Source organism: Myripristis murdjan, chromosome 6, assembly GCF_902150065.1.
Source record: "Myripristis murdjan chromosome 6, fMyrMur1.1, whole genome shotgun sequence".
NCBI lineage: Eukaryota > Metazoa > Chordata > Actinopteri > Holocentriformes > Holocentridae > Myripristis > Myripristis murdjan.
Window position 1 is genome coordinate 4,869,618 of NC_043985.1, and position 13,948 is coordinate 4,883,565.

Consider the following 13,948-nt stretch of genomic DNA (forward strand, 5'->3'; position numbering starts at 1 on the left):
AGTGCATGTAGTGTCATTCAGATGGATTTATTGGGGTATGGCTGCATTCATGATTTTCCCAAGTTCACAAAAACAAATGCCATTTTTTGACCAGCAAAAATCCTTGAAACACCAAAAGATGAACAACGATATCTGACCCAGAACTGTGAGACTTTGTTGCATTCTCTTTTGAAATGCTTCCATTTCAGTATGTACTAAAAAAGAAAAAAAAATCATATTATTTTGTAAAACACAGTGGTTCACAATATCTACTAGAAAATTTTTCTGATGACATTTTTGATATAGCACTCCAAAATGGGTTATTGTGTGCTGGGAACGTACCCCCTCTCCACCTGATATAGAAGAAATGAATAAATAAAAAATATACTTTCTTAAACATTTCATTTCACCTCTGACGTCTACTCATGAGGTGATATTAGAAGAGAAGGACAGACTGCTCTGGCAGAGCATGGCGCCTTCTCATTCTTCTTTCCAAAAGAGATCATACAAAAAGCAAACAATTATACACTTTATTTGACATTCATATACAAAAAGAGAAATAAATCATCAATCAGTTAATGTGGGTTAAGACTGATGGTGAATAACACCCAAGGCATCCAGGGGTACTGTAAGCTCAACACACACATTCATCATAAAATACACCTCAAAAAACATATTTTAATAGTTGACTGTGGGATTGTTTGTATCCAAGGTAAACAGACTAAACACTGCACTCTTTTTCAGCAACTTCACAGATTTCCACCTGGGAGTTGCCCAGCGTGGGCAGTCTTTTACTCCTAGATTGAAGATTGACTGCCTTGCTCTCGGGCACTTTGACAGTGGTTGCCGAGGGAACTGCCAACCTCCCAGTTCGTTGTTTTATTAACTTCTGACCTGCCATCGACATCTTCAAACTGAGCTTGCCACTGATATCTCTGCTTTTCCAATAGGGTCAACAAACAAGCAAACAGCATACTAGCAACACACCACAGGAGGCCACACAGTAGCAATGAGCAAAGCAATACTGTCATTCATATTTTCAAATGGAACAGAAGTACGAATTGTATATTTTTTTTCTTATCAATACAGCCAAGTCGAAATGTCCACTTCCTTCCCCTAGTGACTCTTTTTTGTTGCTGCTGTATTGGTGTACATAATAACCTCTACTAGGGGTTTCACTTCGCAGTAACTTGACACTGAAAAAAAAAAGTCAGAAATTAGAGCAAGCAGAAGCAGAAGTTGCAGCTTATTTAGTAATCAGCATCAGACAATGTGAGAAAATAGAGCGTACAGAAAATACAGTACAACTTTTCTTCATTTTTACAATATAGGTTGTGTGCTGTTCCAGCAACTGTACATACCGCACGTGATACCCAAATCCCAAGTATATCCTTTATGCCATATAGCATAAAATATATAGCATAAGGATCTTTCTTTTCTAAGCAATATAAATTAATAACTCTTATGAGTGCCATTTAATTCATTGGTGCATCAATGGAACTAAACCTTGTGGAGATATGTTAATTAAAACAAGGCAAATAATGGTTAAAAAGTGAAACAAATGAGTGTACTAATGAAATACTGGACTATTATTGTTTTATATGAAACATCTATAAATTAATTTCAGTGCAAAATCCATCATTTCTCAAGTTCAGATAAGGCACTGTGCAAACATTCAAATATAAGGTATTTACAAACATTTTTGAAAATACTACAGCCTTCGATCATGTCTGAGAAGTAAAGCATCACAGACAGCTTGGTAACTTTGCACAGTGCACTCTAGAACTGCTGAGTCTGCAGCTTCAAACACATTTTCCATCTCAAAACTCATCTCAAATTTCTTTTCTGGATGGATATGACGACTTTGGTTGGTATTATGATACAGTATATGCTAATGGTAGCTGGGTACTGTCAAGTCTGTGTACAGTGATACATGTAACAGGATGGAAAACATACCCCCACCACATTTTCAGACTTTTTTTTTTAGTCATTTCCACATTTCTCCAGACTGTACAGACCTGTATAGCAGCCCTCTCGCCAAAGGGAATTCATATTCAAAATGATGTAATTTGTGTGCTGTGCCACAGGAATCACGTTTATCATTTCAGTGTTGTGGTGGGCATAATATAATCAGTTACTTCAATGAAATCTGCCTCAAGCAGAGATTAGTACAATAGAAGGTGGCAGAGTTCACTTGAATAATTGTTACAAGAACGTAGTGATGATGCTTGTTGTCTTGTAGAGTAAAAAACAGGAGAGACTGAAAAAATGATTCAAATTAATAGTTCCATGCCAGGGATTGCTCATAAATGTAGGAATCATCATGAGGTTTAATTTGCATAAGGCTGCATACACACACCCAGACCCACACACACACACACAAACAAACAAACAAAAAGATTACATGTCAGCATGCATGAATGTGTGGGTGTTGGGGGGAGGGCAGTTGTTATTTCCAGGGCCTGTGCTGGGCTGTTCCTCTGGACCCTGGTGCCGTCTGTCCCGGCTGTTCAGGAACTCTGTCGACTCCGAGCACTTGATGCTTTGGACTGAGCGCTGCTGATTGACATCCGGCTTGACATGTGGCCTGGAGCACACGCGTGCACACACACACACACACACACACACACACACAAAATATAATGTCTATAGTATCTTTTCATAATAGCTTCAGTTTTAACACCATACCAAAGCAAACGGAACTTGGTCTGTTTTTATTTGTCAGGAAGGAAATGATTATGTTGCAATATTTTGTTTGCAGATGCTTCTGTATCATCATTCACTATTCTTAGTAACCACTGGAATCCACTCCTCTCCTACTGGGTGACATGAGTCTGTTCGCTCTTCTCCAAATGTACACTTAAGCTATAATTCCAATAATCATGATGGAGACAGTTACTCAGTGTGAATGACTGACAGTAAACTTAGCAGCAACAAAATGTCACCACTGATGTAGTCCGTTTTTGTAGGCTGATACTGATATTGATATCAGGGAGGAAAAAACTTGTGATAACAATATGTTGGGATATTTTTGTAATTTTTAAAAACACATTTGTAGCAAGGAATCATCAAAACTGGTGTCTTAATGGCTGTAGTAAAAATTTGTCCTTGAGACTTGACATTTTACAGTTGCACAATAAACTTCTTCTGCACCAAAAGCTGCTGAGTTGTAATACACTGCTCTGCTGACTCAGTGCTGTACCAAGCATTGTCAACAATGGGTTCTGTGGGGCAAACTCTCACTGACTGATATCAATATATCTGTGACCATCCAATACTATCGACGTATGGTTCATAATGTCAGCTGTCTGATATCAGTCAGGCTGTGCCTGTTATACATGTATTACGATTTAATTCCATCAATGGGAGACGGGAGGACAATAGGAACTATCTGAATAAATACACAGAGGTTACCAAACAATAATTCATCACAACAATTCGCCAAACTAAAATCATCTCCCTCTTTTCATCAGTTATAACTGTAAACCTAGAGGCCACAACAGCAATGATCCAATTTTCCAATTTCCTGATATTTCCACATGAAATAGCAGGTAAGCACAGGTGTTCCTAATAACATTAATTATGGTTCTGTTCCATCTGAGTGTATCAGAGTTTTTCTAGTGAGCCTGGCTCTGTTAGTCAAAATAGTCATGTCAGAAAAAGGTCATTTGAGCTTAAACATAGGGAATGTATATTTTACATGGTTTGCAGGATTTTAACATCCCGCTCCTCTGATTTAGATGTGTGGAGTTACACATAAAAACTTTGCTGGATTCAGTGTTAAGGTGTTAAGTGTGGTCTTATTACTGTAGTTGCTGGAGGTGAAGACCTTGTCCAGCTGCTGCTGGATCTTGGCTAGCTCGTCCGATGTAAACCTCCACCTATTCTCTGCTGCCTGAAGCGACTGCTGCGACGGGCAGTGCTTCTTCTTCTTCCCCGCTGCTGATGTGGGAGATGGCAGGCACGAGGGTGGGAAGGAGCCCGTCGTCAACCCTTCTGGAAATGTTTGACCAATCAACTTGAGACCTGAGATGAGACGGCAGAGCAGGATGACAGTTGGAATCAGCATTAACGGAGGATCTAAAATCAACTCAAATGCAAATATTTCTGACTCAAAGAATGCCCTTGTAAGTGCTCACTTGATAATCCCACACACATACTTGTTCTCATCCCTCCCTCTTTCCTCTAACCAGCGCTGCCAGATTGGGCAGTTTTGGACTGGGTTGTGCAGAGAAAGATGGGCTTGGGTATTCATAATTGCATTCCTTAATCATGTAAACTACAGGCTGACATTTCTGTGGGAATCGTGTGGGTCACGGGATACCTGTGGGATTCCCGGGGGATTCCTGGGGAACAGGAGACAATTTCACTAATTATCATGTGACTGGGATGGGACAGGGAAAAAAAAAGTAATTGGAAGTGGGCAGGACGGAAATCATAATAACAATAGGTCCGTTCTGATATATAAATATGCATTTCTAACATAAATAAGCTCTGTCTTTCTTTTGAATATAATGCTAGTTGTTCTGTTATCTATTTTATTCTCTCCAGGCTGCTCTGGTAGCTGGTTGCTAATTGCTTGCATACACCTTCCTTTATGCTGTGGGCAGAGAGCGGAAGTGGAAAATAGTTGTATTGTAGGATGGTAGGATGTATTCTGTTGCCTTGTATCTGTGTTGTAGTGCACTTGTGAACACTTAAAATGTTGTTTCTTTATTATGCCATATTTAAGAATTATAGTGAACAAAAATATTGTTACAACTGTGAATTAATTCATTTGTATTGTTTATTGTCAATAAATTTTTGATCAATAAATTCAATAAATAAATAAATCAGTTTGGCCAGATTTTGGGGATTATTATGTGAAAACATAACCACTTCTTTGACTGAGGAGAAATAAACTGACAGGCCTCTCTCTGCACAGAAAGAACTTCAGATTCTCACCATTTTATGATGATTTCTACACCCAGTGGTGATAATAAAGAACAATAACATATTTTACTTTACCATCCATTTATATATCATGTGAATTTACCTGTGTGCACCTGTACATTGCACTAGCTCTTCACTCCAGCACCTCTCCCAACTAAAACCAATTACTGGTGAAACATCAGGATATGTGAGATGACATCCTCAGTGTGGATTAGATATTTTCCAAGGGAATTTGGGAGCAGTTTGGAAAATTTTAGCGACATGAGAACTTACCTCCAGACAGCATGAACAGATTCTCGAATCCTCGCTGGCACATGGCGGTAGCTGCCTCGCTGGCTCTCCTCTCATCTTCATCATACAAGATGATGATCTTCTCTGGCGCATTTCTCTGCAGAGTTTAGGTTAAGGCCTAACAAGTCTAACACTGAAATATAGAAATACTGAAGAAAGCCTCGACTTCGACAAGGAGAAAAATTCACAAATGAAAGGACAAAGGGTTTTGGGTAGTTTGCGTTAGGATACATAATCCAGCACTTCTCTGGTGTAGGGGTTGATTGCTCGATGGAGCGTGGTGATGGGGTAACTGTATGCTTCAGGGAAGAGAGAGTTAAAACAATAAGAGACATGACAAAATTACACTGACTCTGGTCATTTACTACGAAATCCATAAAATACCAAAAAACAAGAATGAGAGGCTCCCTATGTGAGTGGGTCCATTATATCACAAGATTGAGGACATATGTATGTATGTATGTATGTATCTTTCTTTCTTTCTTTCTTTCTTTGTTGGTTGAGGCTCTATATATTGCAAAAAAAAAAACAAACAAAAAAAACCCTGCAAAAATAACATTAAGTAGTGAGTCTGGTGCTTTGCTTTTAGAGGTGCACTATGCAAAACTGCTGAGGGTCAACTGAAGTGAGGACCCTGAAGGCTGAACTGACAATAAAGGTGGAAGAAATACATGTTTTGATGGTTCTAATCGTTGGACCAATACTGACAGATTTATGCTTATTCCAAGTTTGTTGTCAGTTGAGTCTAAATGCTTCTCACTTTAACTGATCCTTGGCAACGGTGCTTGGTGCACCTTTAAGCACAAGAATCCCATCAATGTCCAGTCCAGTGGTTTCCGTGTTCCCCCCCACCTACCGCTAATGATGTGGCAGCAGTCGTACTCCTCGCGGTCCCGGACGTCCAACAGCAGGTAGGGACAGTCAGGGTAGGGCCCATCAGCTGGATGCGGACTACACATTGGTGTCACATTCATCTGAGGACTTTTCTTTTTCAGGTCAAGCTGTCCTACACCGCTGATAACACTGAGAGGGGTCAAAGGTTAGATCCTATGTGCCCCGACTCAGACTGTACCTAAAACACATTTATTTTGTGATTTTGTTCCCCGGGACATCAGATTGTGTGGTGCTTGCATTTTTGTATCAGATTCGATCAGATTCTATAACCTATACAAAGCAGGAAAAAAATAATCACCAAGGACACTTCCAAAGCTTTTCAAATCAATATTTTGTCCCCGAAGGGTGTCTTGGTATTTTTGTCATCATTTAAGCCCCTAAGGTGTGCAATTATTTGCCTACAGGGAAAGGTCAAGGTCAAGGTTTCTTTATTGGTAGAAGGTAAATTTGTTGTGCAGACAGGAACTCAGCAATCCCAATATAAAATCACAGCCACACAAAGACATCGAGACAGACAAATCACACAATAGAAAAGCAATGCAATCATCACAGAATGTATATACTCATAGGAAAGTGCCTCAACATCTCCATGGATCCTACTAAAGTTCAATATGAACAAAATTGTTCACCTTGTGGCCCTACTATTCAGGTTAGCCAAATCAGTACCATCTTTCAAACTTAAAACCCTTTTGGCAGACTGGCTTTAATTAATGTTCCATTTTAATTTGTTCCATTTCTTGTATTTTTTCCTTTATATCTCTTTTTTAATCTTTTAAATTATTTTTAATCTATGTGCAATTTATTCCTATCCCTTTTGCTCCATTAATTTTGTATTCTTATCTATTTATTTATTTAATGAAAAGCACTCTGTTTTTAGGTTAAGTGTTGTACACATACAGTGCACAGTGATAAAATCCACTACGGCAAATGGAGCAGAATGGAGTGTGGAACTGAGCACAAGTACACCTTTTTGCTCATGTGTAGGTTTACCCTCACACTCCCTCACTCCATCTATCTCCAAAAAAAGTGAAGGTGATATGAATGCTCTGCCATGAAAGAGGCCCTGGCTGTGGCCCCCGGAGCGGCCACAGATAGGGTTTCACTCCTGAGGTGGAGAGACGTTAGGGTGCAGGTGAGGGGAAACGGGGAAGGCGAGAGTGTGTGTGTGTGTGTGTGTGTGTGTATGTGTGGGCGGTGTTGGAGGGGGAGTAGGTCTTCTGGGATACTGTGATGGAGTGAATGGAGTGCATGCATAGATGTGGTGGGTGTACGGTTACAGGTGTGCTTGGGGTTACAGCCTGTGACCGCTGGATAATAGGTGAGACGCTGATTATGTGCGTGCTGTATGTGTATTACACTACATACGATAGTTTAACAGTTTACAGCCAGGTCATTTTTTTCAATTAATTCCTTTGCATGGCAGTTTCCACTATTCCAGAGAAAAGTGAGAAAATGTTAATGCCTGTCTGAGAAAAGTGTATAAAGTGTGTAGTGAGGGGTTTTACAGCCTTAAAACATCTATAATAATTGCGGGTTATTTTTAGAACGTAACTCCCGCGATTAATGAGGGACCACTGTATATATATGTATGTATAGCTCATTTTCACAGCGGTCTTTTCAACAGCAAATAGCAGGTCAAACACAGGTGTTACTAATGACATTAATTGTGCTTCTGTAAGACGTGAATGAAAGAGAACCTTCATGAATGTCATTAGTAACAGCTGGGTCTACCCTGCTGTTTCATGTCCAAATTTTTGCTGTGGAAAAGGTCTGTTATTAGCTTTTTAATATTTTAATAAGAGAGACGCTATCTAAATAAAGAAGAGGGCTTTGGTTACATGTATTTACATGGTCAAGGGAGAGAACAACGTAACAGTCATTGAGCACGTTTACATGCACACCTTATTCCTGTATTAACCGGAATATTCGCAATATTCCGGTTGCGCACGTGTTGGAGAGAATTCCGAATAAGACCCCTGGAATATTCCTGTTCCAACCGGAATATTGGGGCATGTAACCACCTTAGTCGGAAAACTCCCCGAACCGGAATATTCAGTCACGACTGCGCATGCTCGACTCACAAGGCGTCTTTGTTGCTATGGTTACCTGCAAGTGGGGAAAACGGCAGGGCGAACAGCAGCAAGAGCCAGGAGACTGCAGTCCGCCTTCAGCTAATGAAAGACTTAAATATCATGGAGGATATCGATGGGAGAAAACAGAGAAATAGCGACACAAGAAGAAGAAAAAGAAGAAGAAGACGAGGAAGAAGACTTCTTCGTCTGTTTTTCCGGCAGACCAGACGCCTATACGCGTACTGCTGCCCCCCGCGGCTGAGTGTCGCATTACGTCAGAGAGTGGAATACGCCGAAACATGGGGGCATGCCAAGTAACATGTAAACGGAATATTCCAGTTGCCGCGGCGCAGTTACCTTAACCGGAATATTGAGCCGAACCGGAATATGGTGTGCATGTAAACGTACTCATTGCTGCATGGATGCTATTCTACTATGAGCCTCAGTTTAGCTTGTAGGATGGTAAAAGCAGCTGGTGAATTTTGCAGCTCACCTGCCACAGTGGACAGAAAACAAAATCACCTGTATAGCTCAATGGGAAGATCATGGCACTGACATTGCTAGAGCTATGGGTACAACTCCCACTGGTGCAAGCTCAGACTCACAACATATGTCATCACAGCGCAGTGAGACCCTCTGAATAAAGGGGCGCCCACCAAGTGGCATATGCTGTGCAACATATGTTACAGCCCTTGAGGCTTTTGAGGGTGCTAAGCCTTACTTCTGCAGCGTGGACCTGCGGAGGCAGCCGCTGGTGTCCGCTGTACTGTTGTGGTCTGGGACGTGAAGCGACACGGGTGAAGCCTGGGGGGAGCCGTTGGTGAGCTCAGACACACTCTTCCGCTTTGCATCGGACACCACAGACAAACAGCCTGGGAACAGGGGAGGTAATCAACAGACTGTCATTTAGTGTAAATCCCACAAAGCTGTAAATCCCATGTTAGCAATTTAAGTCAAATTCAGTTTAAAACTCAATGTAGACCTAAATGACCCATTTAAAATAAATATTGTGACTGAGTGCAAGCAAAATTTACATTAAGATTCTTAGGATGAAAAATAAATTGAGATGTTTGAAAATGCCTCGCACAAAACAGGGTTTAGAGGCCTGAATTACTTTCCACCTGCTCTTTTAGTGACTTTTTAATTCATTGGGTTTTAAGCCCTCATCACATTTTTATGTTGTGTTTTACATGAGAGCCTCGTGGATTATTGTAATTTCCATTTTGTAAAATAAAACTGAATGGCTCTCACATAAGTGTATGTGTAGACTATGTGACTTAATTAGGTCAAATGTAGATCCTGAGGTTAGCCTACGAAGAACTGGTCTAGGACAAGTGACCTGAACACTACACAGCAAATATTCCTCTTGAGATTAGAGCTGCACACATTTATCCTCTCCTATAATTGCTTACATTTTATTTTTATTGCTTTGTAATGATTTCATTTCTAATTTTATGTCAGATTGGTGTGCTCATATTCCAATTTTCTTTTTTCCGCGCTAAACCCTATTCTTTTTGCTGAGTTAGGGTTAGGGTTAAAAAAATTATAAATAAAAAAAATCATCTTTTCAAATAGATGAATGAGTAATTTAGTTCATTACCTTCTGAGACGGCTGATTGTTCTCCATTCAGACTTTCATTCTGCTCTGATACAGTAGCTACCTGAATTACCTGGAGTGAAAAAAAGGGGGTTTGAACTAGGGTGAACAAACAAACTACAAGTGATATCATGGAGTCTGTAAATGAAAGTAAGACACCAAGCTACGTTAATTCAGAACTATCCATCAGTATTGTTGGCTAAAGTGCAAAAGCATCCTCACAAGCACTGCCATCAATTATTAAACACTGTAAACGGATCAAGTTTTGTCAATGCCTTCATGTCCTTGTCCAAAATGCAGGCCACAAAAATGGACTTGCAATTAGCTTGACTTTCCAATGACTACAACAGATATTTTGCAGGGTGAGAAAACATCGCAGTTTTACAAGGAAAAAATGTTTTTAATTCTCTTACCATCTGTGCAAAAGTTGTCACTTTTAGCCTTTTAAAGAGCTCATCCTTTTGATACCTGTAATCTGAGAGAAACAAATAATTCAATTAATTCTAAGACAGGATATTGGAAAAAGGATCCTTGCAGTCCTGATGACAGACTTGAAACATTTAATTTAATTTCTAACGTCCCCTGTGGTTGAGAACAGTCAGGATAATGATTTAATGTAATAAAATGAGCTTGTTCCTCAAATCATGAAGACTAATCATCGCAATACCTAGCAAAATTACCATTTCAGCCATCCTACCTGGGTCTTGCAGGTCCACTTTCTGTTCCTCCTCGAACACCAACACTTCACCGCACCTCAGCTCTGCTCTATCTGTTCCCATGCTACCTTCCAGCTCCTGCTGCCACAACTACATCCAAACCAAGCTGCTCAGGCTCTCTTTTATCACTGCCGCTGATACGGATGTGACCTCCAAATGTAACCTCACTATCTCACTCTGCACTCTGTTAAAAGCCCCTGTTGTTGGCACCTGAACAGTGTATCCCAATGCCCTACATCCCGTCCCACAGAGGCATAATTGTGGACAACAGGACAATCAACCATTGGAGAGTGAAGGACTCAGTGTTGCTTATCCCTGAGAAATCGGAAGAGAAGCCAAAACAAAACGGCCACCGGCCACAAAGTACTTATTCAAGCAGGGCTGACCCAGTCATTAGGCTGGAAAATATCACAAGGATAGAGCTTCTCCAGTTTAGCTCCCAAAGTGGCTGATAGGATGGATAAACCCACACATCCTTTGGAATAAAGACGCCCATGCCAAGTTGGCAAGCCTAAAGTTAAGTGTAGTACAAACAGTTGCCACTTTAATTGGAGAAAAAGACGCTCAGTGCGGCTCACCTCGCTCTTGATTTTCTGATAGGTAAGGACAAACTGAGGGATTGTGGTAACTTGTGATGAGCTCATACACGAGATTTCATAGCGTTCTGCCAAACTGGGTAATCTGATCAGCCTTTTCTTAGTTTTACAGAATGGCAGAATTTACAGTATAAGACTCTAACCTTCTTAGATTGCCTTTCAGCCTTCCCACACCAGAAATCTAAGGAGGCAATGTGGTCTTTTGGTTAGAAAGGCCATTACTGCAAGGTCACATCCTGGAGGTTACTGTCTTCCTGCACTTGTTTCAATGATATGTCACAATCAAACATTGCCTGTTCTTCTATTCTTGCCATTTAGATTTCTTCTTCAAACAGACTTACATTTTTTAATCTCCTTCTGTCCTTCCAGGTACTTTGTCACACTGCATCCTGACAAAGGAGACAAAGGATTTATATAAATAATAAACAGACAATTTTTCAGTTGTAAACAACAACATTTTTTGAGGCATGTCCAAATGCACTGGTATATGATATACAGTAAATTAGGGTGTGGTGTCTGTGCAGGTAACAGATACCTGTGTCCAGTTTTGTTTTTATGTGTTCATACTTGGGGTTTTGTGGTACCCTTTTGTTCAGGTACTGGAACGGGGACAAAACAACATTAGTTTGAGATACCTGAAGAAAGGGAGACTGTGGTTAAAGTCTGTCGAAGCAAGTCAAGTCACAAGTCTTTATGAGCCAGTCAAAAATCACATCTTAAGTTTTATAAATGCAACTCATAAGTCTTTATTTGCATGTGTGAAAGCTGACCTTATTACAATAGCCCAGTATTTATTACTATTCTTTGGACTTCTAGACACTACATTTTTTTTCTCCCCTTGCCATTAGGGGTGTAAAACTGAACTGTAAAAAAACAAACCGCTCATACACAATATAAGCTACAGAGTGCAGTGCTGCAAACTGTATGAGAGCCATCTAACAACACAGATGATGAATTAATGACCATACTGGAAGTAATTTTATGTTTGTCTTAATAGTTTAAGTACACTTTTGCCTTTGAAAGAGTATTTCTTGATTTGATATTGTTATTCCAAATCTAAGAATGTAAAAAAGTTTAAAAAAAATTTGCAAATAAGGCAAAATACAGAAAACACTGGGAATGGTAGTGTTTTTTTCTCCCTGATGTACAAAATAGCCAAACACAAAGTGAAATTGTGACCCCAGAAAGCCACAACACAAACCAAACCATTGGTTTATTGAACCCTTACGCCCTCACTACCCATGTAAGCCTAGCTGGCTTGAACATGAAGAAAAACATCCTAAAAAAGTCAAGCAGGTCGATCTTTAATGAGGGGTGATGAAGCTGAGAGATTCTCCTGATCACTTTCTCAGTGTTTCAGGTTAAATATACAGACAAAAAAGGCATCTGTACTTACCTTATTAAAAACAACAACAAAAAAAGTATTAATACAAGAAGGGGAGGAGTGTGTAGAAGTTAGACTTGCTAATTTGTAGACATCTCGCTCAAAATATGCTTAACATGAAGTTAAAATAAAATATATAAACATCAAAGAAACATATATTAGTTGCTCATGTTATTTCATCTCATAATCCATAGGTTAGTTAGTTCTGAACTGGGAGGCAGTTTTTCTTTGCTTTGTAGCTTTCTGCCAAACACATGGGCTTGCAGCATATGCGTTCACCTCAGGCTGATCATAGAAAAGTAGTCTCCAGTAGTCTAGGATATACCACCAATGTTTATTATCCATTTAGTTCTTTAACCCTCCTATTATCTTTGAGATCAATTTGACCCCATCCAGTGTTTAACACCTCTAAATACACAATTAACATTTTTTTTGATGACTTCTCCTAATTTAAGGGGACAAGTGGGTAAACATAAAAATAACAGGACATGTTTTCAATGATCTGTACACATTTTGTGCACAATGGTGTTTCATTATGTACAAAATGACAACAGGCCTTTTTAGCTGTATAAAACATACAAGGAATATCAAAATTTGTTTTAGTTGGTCTGGATGACACTGAGGAACTATCACATGCCATTTATAAAAAATCTTCCCTCTGCTTTAGGGCCCGTCACCAAACAGAACCACACCTGTCTTAGTGCCAGAGCCAGTCCAGGTCATATGACATTGTCAGTTACCAAGGAACGACAGCGCATATGACTCAGTTATTTAAAAAAACACAGGTATGGTGCGTTCTCTTTCAGTTATACATAGTTTTTCAAGTCTTTGTCGAGTCAAGTCGAATCTCACAAGTAGTAAAGTAAGTAAATCAAGTAAATACAGTAAATATAGTTGGCTGAAGTCCGAGCCCAGTCCAGGCTCAGCTCTGTTGACATGGTTACTCAACACTAACGATAGCTAACATTTGCTTTCCTTAATCGACGTACGACCTATGGCTAAATATATGAATAACATATGAACAAGCCACATTATCACTGCATTTAGCTTGCTGATGAAAAACAACAATTATTTTTGTCATTTACCCCTGTTTTTCCAGCGTCCCTCTTGTACGACATCTTTTCAAACTGAGAGGCAAAACATCAGTTTCCCGAATGCTAACAAACACGCCGCTGATTAGCCGGTGCGGATACTAGAGCCAATCACAGAAGCTGATACTGCGGTGCAGCTTTAATTTGATGTGGCTGCTGAATGGCTGGCTAGTTGCTTAGCAGCGGAGGACGCGCCACCTTGATGCTATGCCTACTTCAAGTCAAATAGAAATAACCGTCAAAACCACATCGGTTACCACACATTGAAATTTTGCTTGTAGCCTAAAAACAAAATTAAATAGTTATCTAGTTATCTATGTCTTGTTTACACAAACTATAGAGACCTGCACCGTCCCGAACCGATATTTCCAAGGTGGAAGCTCTTATCTACCGTTT

General features: G+C 39.8%; 1 protein-coding gene across 2 annotated transcripts; it reads right to left on the minus strand.

The window, feature by feature from the left end:
* Positions 1–495: 495 nt before the first annotated feature.
* cep41 (centrosomal protein 41) lies at positions 496–13,679 on the minus strand. 2 transcript variants are annotated; one of them, XM_030053143.1, is made up of 11 exons: positions 13,547–13,679; positions 11,613–11,676; positions 11,419–11,466; positions 10,179–10,240; positions 9,769–9,838; positions 8,890–9,040; positions 6,059–6,225; positions 5,434–5,501; positions 5,185–5,299; positions 3,809–4,005; positions 496–2,566 (listed from the first exon to the last, which is right to left on the minus strand). In XM_030053143.1, the coding sequence occupies exons 1-11, from the start codon at positions 13,577–13,579 to the stop codon at positions 2,429–2,431; spliced, it is 1,113 nt and encodes a 370-aa protein (XP_029909003.1). In that variant the 5' UTR covers positions 13,580–13,679; the 3' UTR covers positions 496–2,428. The 2 variants fall into 2 exon arrangements, with proteins under 2 accessions (XP_029909003.1, XP_029909004.1); XM_030053144.1 differs by having other exon boundaries at positions 3,787–4,005; positions 13,547–13,677.
* Between the last annotated feature and the right edge of the window lie 269 nt (positions 13,680–13,948).